Raw genomic sequence first — 12,386 nt, 5'->3', positions numbered from 1 at the left:
CGACCGCCACGTTTGCGGGCGATAATCGCAACCGCGGCGGCTGTGTAACCGCGCAAACAACCGGTCTCGTGAGTTTGGAAATAAAACCGCAGTTCCGCCACCGCGGCGGGCGCGGGTGAAAATCGCTCGACTCCTAGCACGTCTGCCCATAAGCAACCTATTCACTCGGGAATTCCACTCCCTAGCATTTCGCACAAGGAAGCTTGAATCGAAGCGCTTCGAGCGAGTGGATGGGATCTACTATGAAGCGGTGGCGCTTTGCCGATTTTTTTGTGGTTCGATGAGGGAAAGGAAAGAACTAGGGGGAATCAAGTTGTGCAATTCTCCCGCTCACTATCCGAAATGCATCCGGTAAAGAACGAAAAGTCTTGCAACTTTGCGCCTGTGTTCGAGTCGTGCTCCACTATTTTATGACTTACTGTATCGGTTTATGGTTTCATTAGGGATGTTCATAAGTTACTTTTTATCCTAGCAAAATCCTTGCTACTTGTAACTACCAAGGAAATCATTCCATTATTGGACTATTTGATGTATAACATCACTACATAAGTAGGTATTTATCTTTTTAAATAAAATGTCTGATGTTATGAGAATGTATTTATTACATAAAAATGATATCGTTACATTTTCGAACAGTTACGAAAACATGATACACATACCAATACACAAGCCCTATGCCCAGCTAAGGGCTACGACAGGCGGAGTCGTAAAATAGAATACTACACATTGAGATTCGACTAAAATCGATAATCAAATCACAATTATTAAAAAAAAGACCAATGAGAAGATATCAATTGATATTGTAAAACACTTTACATTACCAGACCGACCAAATAAAAACCAGGCTTATTTCATTACATTAAAACATATTTTGGAACAAATCTATTCTCATTGTTTTTACACAAAAAGACTGCTTATAGCCTATTCATTGGTTTTATTATCTCCATTCAACGTAACAGAGTGCGAGGTTTCACCATTTAAAATATCACTTTTACTATTATCACAAGCTTTGGCAATCTCGTCCTTCATAAGGAGGTCTATCTTTGAAGGTAACTCCTTCAAAATTTCTTCAGTCTTGTCTGTGGACATTTGGGCTTCAGTTTGATTAACTTTCTTCGTGACGTGGTCAGCGAACGTGGTTCTACCAGCTATCTTCGCAATTTCTGCCGCCAGTTTGAGAAAATCTAGCCTTTGCGATTTGGCTAGTACTTGCGCTGCTTGAGACAGGTCGCCCAGGACTGTGTAGCTAGAAGAATATAATGAAACATTTCAGACGAGTTGCGGCGAATAAACCATCGAATGGGGTTCGATAGTTTGTTATATTTGAACAACTTGGTAAACTTGGTAAGGGGGAGGAAACAAAATACACTGAGCTACGTGGCAAGTCTAGCTGACTTCCCAAAGAAGCCGCAGGGTCCATATTAAGACCTCGAACCATACACTATCCATAAACATTTGTGAAGATCAGAGATGGTCGTGATTCCGCCATCTTAGGTATGAAGTGTCATTTAAAAACAATAAAATGTTAATAAAACAAAAGTTTAAATAAATAATAATTATGAAAACTTACAGAAATGCCGCCATATTCATTTGTCCGCTGTTCGACAGCTCTTCAGCCCATTCGGCCACTATTTCGTTAGCTATATTATCCATATATCTGCAAAACATAAAATAATTAATTTATTATTGTAAATCAGCTCGCTAGTATAATTAGATCATAAAAAAGTGTTCTGACGTAGTTCAACTATTTAAGCTCACAGAGAATTTGAGTATTTACATCTTAATGATTACATGTTAACAAGTACCAAATTAAACACCCATTTTTAACCGGATTCAATAACAAGTCACAACAGTATACATTTAAAAACAATTTCAATTTACCTTAGACGGCATAGTATATACGCCTCCTTGAATAGTTTCCCTTCGGTTAGCGTTTTGACAGCACCCATGACGTCATGCATGCTCAGCTGTATGGCCGCTTTACGGAACGTCGCGCCTCCGTAATGCTTGTTTTCTATGAAAAAAATGGTTTATAAAAAAATAAGAAATACAGATAAAATCTGGAAAACCTATATTTAAAACGCAAAATTTTTGGCTTAACTTACGTAGAGGAAAATTGGCATTGGTGTAATTTAGACTGGAATGACAAATAAGCTACTTTGTCATATCTTGGTAATACGGATCAAGGTGCTGGCAGACGCTTTTTTTTCTCCCGCCTTGGGTGAGGCGAGAGGGAGTGTCAGACTCTTACTGACTAAAAACCACCCCGTTACTACGCTTTTCGAGCCGGAACCCCGGTAACCCGCTAGGCAGTCTGCAGCTCCGGGTTGTTGGCAGAAGCTAGGGTTACAATTTTTATAGTTTAGGAAAGCATCCTACTATCTACATTTTTCCATCCAGCTTGTGTTACATCTATACCAATATTATAAAGCTGAAGAGATTGTTTGTTTGTTTAAACGCGCTAATCTCCAGAACTATATATATGCTTTATTGTACACATTTAAGTAGCCTAGGTTACATACATTTTAAGTAATATGCGTACAATGGGCGGTCTTATCACACAATGGTGATTTCTTCCAGACAACCTTTGGATGGAACAATTAAAAGAAAGAACAATTAACTATTGTTCCGATTTGAATAATTCTTTTTGTGTTGAATAGTGCATTTATCGAGGAAGGCTATAGGCTATAAAACATCACGCTATGACCAATAGGAGCCAAGCAGAGCGGGTGAAACCGCGCGGAAGTAGCTATTATAAATACGAATATAAAATGTAACATACCAAATAGCCTCTCCTCCTCTCCTCTGGCCACTATTCGATCTATTTGTTTCAAATATAACTGGGTTGCGTCCTTCCAATATCTGAAAAAGATAATGTTATGTTTCTTTTTTATATAACATTCATAGAAAATGTGTCGAAGTTTTATTCTTGATACTCTCTAAGATACATCAGTTTTGCATAACGCGAGCGCGGGTGCCTCGCTGATAACCGCTGATCATGCGAAAGCACGCGCGCGCAAAATTTTGTTGTTTTGTTATTGTGATAAAAATAAAACTAATGAGTATACAAAAAAAAATTGGGAAAGTTGTTTGTAATCATGAGTACAATCACGTTGTTCAAATATCGATCACTAATTACCAGTCACCCAATCTATACCAATATTATAAAGCTGAAGAGTTTGTTTGTTTGGTTGTTTGAACGCGCTAATCTCCAGAACTACTTATCCGATTTGAATAATTATTTTTGTGTTGGTTAGTGCTTTTATCGAGGAAGGCTATAGGCTATATAACATCACGCTCTGACCAATAGGAGCCAAGCAGGGCGGGTGAAACCGCGCGGAAGTAGCTTCCCTTTTTCGTGTACTGTAGGTAGCTTTCCTTTTTCGTGTGTATAACTTGTTAAACTTACTTGAAAGACACGCAGGGCGCCATACTAAGCAGGAAGGGACAGAGCATATCGCGCTCACTGGCAAACTGTATCATGGAGTCGATGTGGCCGCGAATTATCGACAACATTATGTACGCCTCCGGGTGATACACTTCTTCTAAATGGCCGTGCACTGGAACACAAAGAAAGAAAAACTAAAAATCTCAAAATATTTATTTGCATGTTAAGGTAGGTATTACAGGTCGTAATTTACTGAATGAACAAAAATAGATTAATAGTAAACAATCTTACTAAGAGACTGACAATAATTATGTCGACTAGATTGGCGATATATTAAAGAAGGGCCAAATTTAATTAACCGACGAGCATGCTTGAAAAAACTGTTGACTGTTGATGAGGCAAAAGGGGTGTATAAGTGTTGTAGCAATTGGCGCTGCAGTCTCTGCCTATCGTCACAGAAGACAGGCGTGAGGTTATGTATGTATGTTATATTCCACCATTTACATGGCATTAATGATTTACGACTGCTGGAGAAGGGTTCTATATCACTTTAATTGTAAAATTATGCAATTATATTTTCTGCTCATAAATAATGTTACGTTATTCTACTATCAATTCTACAATAATAGACCAGAACAATACTCACTTTCCATATCCAAAAACTCATTAACCTCCTTTACAGTACCGAAGACTTTGATGAAATCTAAACTGGACTCTATTGGTTCATAAAGCACACTGTCAGCCTCATTAATGGCTGTAGCTCCTTCAGGTTTATCATCTGATTGTGGCAAAGCATGATCACCCTTCTCATCTATTATGGAACCATTTTCTTTAGATTGAGTAGCATTTTGTTCTATGGGTCTATTTGAACCACCTCCCATTTCTTCTGTCTTCGTTTCGCCATTTTCTTTAAGCTTATGTTCATTTTTCTCTAGCCACATTTGTACGAGCTTTCGAAGTGCGTCCAACCGTCTGACGGGGTCATTGAACTGTCTAAACATGATTGGTAGAAGGAATCTCTTTGTTGGTCTGCTGTATTTGCTGGTAACTGCAGTTTGTAGTGCTACGTTTTCTTCCTCTCCTGAGCTTGCGTCCACCACTCCTTTCTTATTTCTTCTACGCTGCCGCTTTTTAGCTACAGAACTGGTTTCGGCTGGGGAAGTTATTTTAACATAAAATTGTTAATTAACCGGCGAAAACATGTATTATTTTCATCTAAGTATAAAAATCATAGCAAGCTCTTAAAATAATAAAAAAATATTAAAGTATGTAACTAAAGGACTACTTTCAAATTGGATAATTGCACTTTATATTTGGAATTTAATTGAAATGGAATTGCTTAGTTTTAGTCTCATGTTTGTAGCATAGTTATCTATTATATAAAAATAAGTCGGGTTTTCCTTCCTGACGCTATAACTCCTGAACGCACGAACCGATTTCCACGGTTTTGCATTCGTTGGAAAGGTCTCGGGCTCCGTGAGGTTTGTAGCAAAGAAAATTTAGGAAAAATTTCAAAAGAAAAGGAAAAGAGGGCAAATCATTCGTGGCGAAACGGAGTTCGCCGGGTTTGCTAGTGAAATATAAAGAAAAGATGACATTAAGACAAGATGAAGTTATAACATACAGATGGGACTTTCATACAATTTGTATGAAGCTTATATTGCAAATCTCTTTTTGAAGTAACCAAATCTACACAAATAGATTTATCAGTAGTCCAAAACATAAGTATCTATAATGTCTACTAAACTTAAATACGAATATTTTAATTTCTCTTACCAACAAAATTCTCAGTTTTATGGTCGTTGATGTTCCACAACCTCAGACAGAACTCCCCGCCGCCCGACATGACGTAGTCAGCTAGCTGCGGTTGGGACATCCAACATAGTCCCAGCGAGACTGTCGAGTGACCACCGAATACTGAGGTACAGATACCCGTTGATATATCCCATACCTGTACGACAAAATACATAATTAAATTATGTAACTTTCATTCTTTTTTCTTTTTTATGGTATAAGCCGGTAAACGAGCCGACGGATCGCCTGATGGTAAGCAATCGCCGCCGCCCATGGATACTCGAAACACCAAAGGCGTTATAAGTACGTTCCCGGCCTTTTGGAGGTTAGGAATTTAAGCGTTGTTGGGGATCGCGGGGGTAATTGGACGTCCGACAACCTCACTCGCACAACGAAACACAACACAAGCGTTGTTTCACGTCGGTTTTCTGTGAAGCCGTGGTATCACTCCGGTCGAGCTGGCCTATTCGTGCCGAAACATGGCTCTCCTACACTTAAACTAATTGGAGATATAGATCAACAAACATACATATTTTGTAAAAAGGTCTGTCTGTCGCGTACATTAAGATGAATGGATTCGAGAGAAAAGATTTCGGTCGTAAAATTGTATTTAAAATATGTATAATTTTATTATGTGCACTTTAGATAATTAAATTAATATTATGTGACTTACCCTAACAGTAGAATCCTGTGAGGAGGACAGCAGTATACCGTCTCGATGTGGGTTCCAAGCAGCCTGGAGCACTGCCTTCGTGTGCCCATACAATGTCTTCCATGTAGTCAACTTCTTGAACCCATCTGAAGTAAATTAAAGAAATTAATAATGTTGTTTTAACTGTACGGTTGGTGCGGAGGCTGGGCAACTGGCTGCCGTGCAACGAGTAGCGGGTTCGATTCCCGCAATGAGCAACTCTTTGTGTCATCCACATTGATGTTTTGGGTGTGGATCCTCACCACAGGTAAAATTACTAGTGTCAACAGCAAAATGCGATGTAGAAATGTTGCTGTTAAATGTTTAAAAAATTGCGTCAAAATGTATATGTACTATATCGATTAATTTTATATTTATATCTGAATGGGCTTTTTAAATTGCTGAAGACATAGGTACAAGTGCATAGAGACATGTTGGGTACAAGTTAGTACACACTATAAGACATAACACCCACTTTTCAGCTGTCAAAAATCCATCCATCATACCATTCATAATTTTCATTAGATTGAACATCATTTCAGACCCCATTTTAATATTATTTTAACATTATTCAATTCAATAAAATTCAAACAAAAAGAAATGAATTCGAAAAAAATCTTACCTTCTCCAGTGGCATATTCTACAATGGCAATGCCACATTCTTTATCCAAGGAGGTGACAGCAACCAGGTTCTTGTATGGAGACTCCTCAGTCGAGCTCGATGTCTGCTGTGGGTGCCACTCGATTGCATGTATCATTTTACTAGAAAATAAATAAAATATGTTAACAAAAGACATGCAAAATGTAAACCACTATAAAATTGGTAATTTTCAATCATTTATCACATTTGTCTAAACATAAAAATTCCCAAATAACCCTTAAATTACTAACCCCCAAAAGGCCGGCAACGCACTTGTAACGCTTCTGGTATTTCGGGTGTCCATGGGCGGTGGCGATTGCTTACCATCAGGTGATCCGTCTGCTCTACCAAAAAAAAAATGACGTCGAATGTTAAAATTCGAATATGCTCAACTGTTTTCAAGCCAAACCGGGGCCCATAATCGACATTCTTGTTAAGTATGTTTCTCACCGATTCTCACGTAAAATTGTTACAGAATAACCTGACAATATGAGTTACTTACTTGAAAACGAAATCGGCAACGATGAGAGTGTGCGGAAGGCTCGATGTGAGTAGAGCGACCCCGCCACTAACCGAGCCCACGAATAGGCCACGCGGGGACCATGACACCGCACATATTTCCCACTTCTGGCCTTCTATCGTTATGTCCAGCTGTTGCGGGTCTGTTTAATAGAGGTTACAAGTATTATTGTTGAAAATATTAATAACTACAGTATGAGGTAACTTGACTTGTTTCAAGCCCGCTAGGGGCTCATAATCATGAGCGGACAAGATGGCGATCACCGCGCAGGTACTTGGTTACGAGACCTAGCGGAACTTGTATTGAAATATATTGCTTGAAATTAGTCATATTACCTCGTCAAACAGTTAAGTGAGTAAGTAAACATAATTAATACGTCTCACGAAAATTCAAAGTCAAAGCATTTGTTTCAATTTGTCCAATCCATGAATTGTCCGTCAGTCTCTCTGTCAGTAAAGGTGCTCGTACCAAAGTGTAACTTCGAATAGAGAAGATCGAGCAAGAAACTCCATAGTAACACTTTTGTAAAAAAAAACTTCCCACAAAAATGCTTAATTTTTTTTAAGTAGCAAGTGCGCACTTTAAAATTATTTATAATAATGCCGTATATGCCGCCATAACATACCGTCGTTGTAACGTTGCGCGTTGTACATGACCAGCTTACACCCGCCGCTAGCGTACAGGTTCATATCTTCTCCCCAGCTCAAAGAGTAGACGCCATGACTGAGAGCACAGTTCAATACCCGGCCCGATTCCGATTTAGAGCTGGTGTCTATTATACCTACCTGTTGAAGCAGACATAAATAATATGAATCTGTTCTTAATATACAAGAAAACTTTTTTTATTTAAAGGTGCTATTCTCCGTAACTACTGGTCTGAATTTGTTAATCGTTTTTGTGTTGGATAGTCTATTTATTGAGGAAGATAGAGGCTATAAAACTCATGCTGAGATCAATAGGAGTCGAGTAGAACGGGATGAACACATGAGCAGAATTTCAGTCGGAATTTGTAAGCATTTTAAAATCTACCTAACCAGATGGATGCATTATGTGAATGATAGAAAAGAGAGAGGAGTTTGTAAAAAGTTAATTTCTGATAGGAAATAATATTAAGAAGACTGAATATTAGGAAGTATGTGGTATGTGGCTTGGACAGACAAAAAGATTACTTACTCTAGATTCTCCAGTAGCATAAGCTAGCAGGTTCTCTCTAGTGGGATGCCAGGCGACGTTGAGCACTTTTCCTTGAACATTCTGCCAGTAGGAGTTGACCCGTGGGGGCGTGAGCCTCATGTCGTCGTCTGCGAGGGTCGTACTCTCCATTATACGGACTGCGCCATCCCCTACACTTACTGCTATCCTGGTATAAGTATTTAAAACACGAATTATTATTGGCCAACATTATGTAGGTTGTACAATAAATAAAATTGCTATTATAGTTGAGTGACTTGACCAGGAAATTACAAAATTAATGCTGTAGTGTAGTAGTTTGGGAACCAAATGAATCGAGCCCAAAACCAAAAAAATCTGGTCCAAAGAGGCAATCTATTTCATTTTTTCTTCAAACTTGCCTCATTACATATTTTTTCCTGTGTCGTAAGTACAACAAATGGTTTAAGTTTTTAAACTGACATGGTCACTAGTACTGTCATTAGAACCTAAACTTCCAGTTCATCTGTGATGACAGCACTTGCAACAGTGTCGAAATATCGGAAACTCGCAAAAACAAATAAACATGGTAAATATCCCGTTTCAAGTTCTAATGATATAACAAATGGTTGTTTGTGTGGTTACATATACAGCATACAGCATAATACATACTTTCCAGCATCATAAGGGCAAACAGCCACCGAATACACGGAGCCTCCCGCAGTGGGAATGACAGCCAAAGTCTTCTTTTTCTTCATACAGTATCGTATAATAGTCCTGTCCTGGGCCACGGTCCAAACGGACCAGTCATCTGACTGTACATCGTCCTTCTGAACTGACGGCGCATTTGTTTTGACGCAATACATTCCACGCTTGTGTAAGTGCTTCAGTACACACCAGTCCAGTCTGTTCTTTCTGTAAATTGAAGAGGAAAAAGGTATTGAAGAATTAGTTTTTGCTTACGAAATAGAAAATATGGGTCCTATTGCCATATTAGCAATATTCTAGACTGCATGTTACTACTGAGAATTTCTGAAATTCGATTAAATTTCGATCATAACTTGCCAACTGGGGCTATTGTTTGTATTTTTCGTATCTATCTCATATGTATCTATTGTTTAAAGTGACGTGTATTATAATGTATTTATTTAATAACTCGGAAAATTGTTTATTCCGTGGTTTAATTACCTATAAAATGCTTTGTGATAAATATTTAAAGTAGATTTTTCTTAGCTTTGTATTCATACTAAGCTAAAATATTTAAAAACAGCAAAACACCAAAAAAGAAGAATGCCTAAAAAAATTAACTTACTTGTCAATTTTAAGTGGATTGATCTCCAGCAGTTGGTTTCTACCATCAATAACAAGAAGTGATGTTGAAGTGTACCAAAGCAGTGAAGTGATGAAATTTCCTTTCATGGCACTTTTGGGAACAGTTGGAATAACACTAGTGGCCACTAGTTTACCTGTCTCTGACCATATTCGAACTCCTCTGAAAATATAATATTTAATAATAAGTTACATGACAGAAATAAACTATCTTTATTTCGTAATAATATAAATATAGTTCATAATATATAAAAAAAAACAAGAAGGCAGTCATTGCATCAGTGATCAGCCGCCGATGCGCCGAATCCGTGTGCACGTGCAAGTTCGTACGCGACGCGCCAGGTAATACATAAATAGAATGAATCAAACAAAGAAAAAGCGCGGAGGCGGCCACGTGTGGCGGAACGCTCACAAACAAATACAAGGAAAAATATCAACAATATTACAAGTTACTTCACAAAAACCTTACCCAATTTTTCCAATTGATGCAAGCAGATGTTTATGCTCTTGACTAGTGCGGCAACTAATTTTGACAGTCTTCACTGAACTTTTCGCTGGTTCAGGCAAGGCTTGAGCATTTTCTGCCTCTGGTTTAGCAGTTTGACCATCATGATCACTCTCCACATGGGTCCCATCCAAAGCATTAACCAAGGACTCTATACTTGGCTCCGGTTGATTCTTTCTCTTCAATATTTCTTCCTTCAACTTCAAACATTCAGCCAAATAATCTGTTTCTTTGGTTTCCTCCTTCTTTACCTTAACCCTTATACTTTCTGGTTCATACTTCTTATGACCAAACTCATCATGTTCATGGTCTTTATAGATGTCAAATGTGTCATCTTCCTGTACTATGGACTCATCGAAGCTATCTTCTGGAAGGTCCTTCTCAACTCCTGATCGTTCTAGCTGTTCCGATTCCTTTTCACCTTCTCTTCTTATAGCTTGTAGTCTCTCAGCAAGTGACGGCTGGACTTCTTTACCTTTGTTTACTACGGTTGTTACATATTTTGGGCACCAGCTCAGGTTCATTACTGGGTCATCTTGCCCTCGGACTTTGTATAGTAGTTTTCCTTTACCTGTAAACAAGAATGATGTGTTAAAATAGAATTCTGTATCACTAAACCTCTAGTCAACCAACTAATCTTCATTATAACTATGTTGATTTTTAAGCATTTATTAACAAACTTCCGCTGTCCAGTAACCTATTAATGCGCCGCACAGGCGCGGCTAAGGAAGGGTCTCGGGCCGGCGCGAGATGAGAGATAAATAAGTCAATGAACAATAAAGAAACTATGAACAAAAATCTGCTTATAATCAGGCTTCTGACTGATGCTCATGTTCAAGACACTGGCAGTGATTTTAGTAATAAAATAAAACAAAAAAAGTAATTTAGACTTACCATGCAAGTCAATAAGGAACACTACACCCTGTCTTGTCCCTACAGCAACCTGCAATGATACATGAGGGGAACACGCCATGCATGTAGGTCGGAAGGTCTTCATAAATTGGTTGTACACCTTGGTAACATTTGATGCTAAGTCCCATTTGACTATGTTATTATGAGCTCCAACTGAAATGGCTGTTGTTGCATTACTGTAAGCTACTCCAACTAAATCCTGGAAATGAAGAAATCATCAATTGCATACAGTTCCGGATTAGCCATGTAGCAGGAGGCAGCAAATGCTATGGGTCCTGCATCAAAAAAAGGATAAAGAGGTGAGAGAGAGGAGACCTGATATAATTTGGAAATAAAAGTGCTTTTCTGGGAATGGTCCATGCGAGTAAGTCACTTTTCAAATAAATTTTCATGACGATTATTTTCATGACGCTTTGATGTTTCAAAAGTGCCTAATTTTGGATTAGTTAATTGAGATAAATGCTTTGACTTTGACATTGACATGAAAAGCTTACTTTCAGATTTAATTACTTAGGAAACAATATCTTTTATTATATTTGTTCTTTTCCTTTTCACGGGACCTCCTTATTATTATTATTAGATATTCAACAAAGAACCACCCACAAATAAAATGTTAACAATATTATTTCTTGTGAAATTCACACAAAGAAACATAAAATAATTTAATACTCACTTCACTAGCAGTTTTGTGAAATTCGTGGCATTGTGGATCTTTTATTTTTATTTTATCATTATCTTTTTGGATAATCCATTGTTTCACAGTACCATCTTGAGTGCCAGAGACGAAAGACTTTTTTTCTAACCATTCTGGAGATAAGTCCACTGATATAATCCTGTGTGATAGATTACAATTAATAATTAAATTTATAGCAGCCGATTAAAACAAAAGAATTTTAGCAGTATATTAATTTTATTACAATGTATACTATTATAAGATCTGCCGATACGATAACTCACCTCTCTGTATTTCCCACGAAAAAAACATGAGCTTGAAATTTTTCTTTTGCGGCTATAACACCGATATCCTTCTTTTGTGGTTCACAAACACAAATGCTTTTACTCGGTCCTCCATAAATAAGCCAACCATCGGAACTCACAGCCATAACCGACGGGAAGAACCAATTCGGTGATGGTATTAGTATTGATTCATTCATGGTGAAAATAAAAACAAATGCTAGATTTCCTTAAACTCAAAATCCGACCGGTAATTTCCCAATTTCTTTCTTTCACCCGCGAACCGGACTCCAAAAATTCAAGTGCCTGACATGTGCTTGACGTGACACTGACACTACAGAAACAGATGACAAAAAAGGCCAAATAATCATAGAGCTCATAGACTATTTTTTAATTGTAAAAGTAGCACTGCTAGCAGAAACTGCATAAATTCTATGTAGAGAAATCATAAAATGTAGCATTTGTGTTTTCTGCAATCGATAGACCCCAATCCGATGAAGACGA

General features: G+C 37.9%; 1 protein-coding gene across 1 annotated transcript; it reads right to left on the bottom strand.

Annotated features, from left to right (window-relative positions):
• Window positions 1–584: 584 nt before the first annotated feature.
• On the bottom strand, window positions 585–12,215 carry LOC118263628 (gem-associated protein 5). The gene is made up of 18 exons (XM_050705668.1): window positions 11,886–12,215; window positions 11,602–11,761; window positions 10,911–11,127; window positions 9,981–10,587; window positions 9,495–9,674; window positions 8,855–9,097; window positions 8,207–8,393; window positions 7,659–7,818; window positions 7,016–7,175; window positions 6,496–6,635; window positions 5,856–5,980; window positions 5,165–5,339; window positions 4,035–4,541; window positions 3,410–3,560; window positions 2,783–2,862; window positions 1,882–2,014; window positions 1,571–1,657; window positions 585–1,246 (listed from the first exon to the last, which is right to left on the bottom strand). Exons 1-18 carry the CDS (start codon window positions 12,080–12,082, stop codon window positions 922–924), a joined length of 3,834 nt encoding a protein of 1,277 aa, XP_050561625.1. The 5' UTR covers window positions 12,083–12,215; the 3' UTR covers window positions 585–921.
• Between the last annotated feature and the right edge of the window lie 171 nt (window positions 12,216–12,386).

Source organism: Spodoptera frugiperda, chromosome 27 (genome assembly GCF_023101765.2).
Source record: "Spodoptera frugiperda isolate SF20-4 chromosome 27, AGI-APGP_CSIRO_Sfru_2.0, whole genome shotgun sequence".
In the NCBI taxonomy this organism is placed as follows: Eukaryota; Metazoa; Arthropoda; class Insecta; order Lepidoptera; family Noctuidae; genus Spodoptera; species Spodoptera frugiperda.
This window is presented reverse-complemented; position numbering and strand designations above follow the sequence as displayed.

Excerpts from the sequence above, each read along its gene's own strand:
- LOC118263628 (XM_050705668.1), bottom strand. The coding sequence starts at position 12,082 with ATGAATGAATCAATACTAATACCATCACCGAATTGGTTCTTCCCGTCG. Across the intron at positions 11,128-11,601 it reads TTCACAAAACTGCTAGTGAA|GATTTAGTTGGAGTAGCTTA; the intron begins GTGAGTATTAAA and ends CTTCATTTCCAG. Across the intron at positions 4,542-5,164 it reads TAAAACTGAGAATTTTGTTG|CCGAAACCAGTTCTGTAGCT; the intron begins GTAAGAGAAATT and ends TAACTTCCCCAG.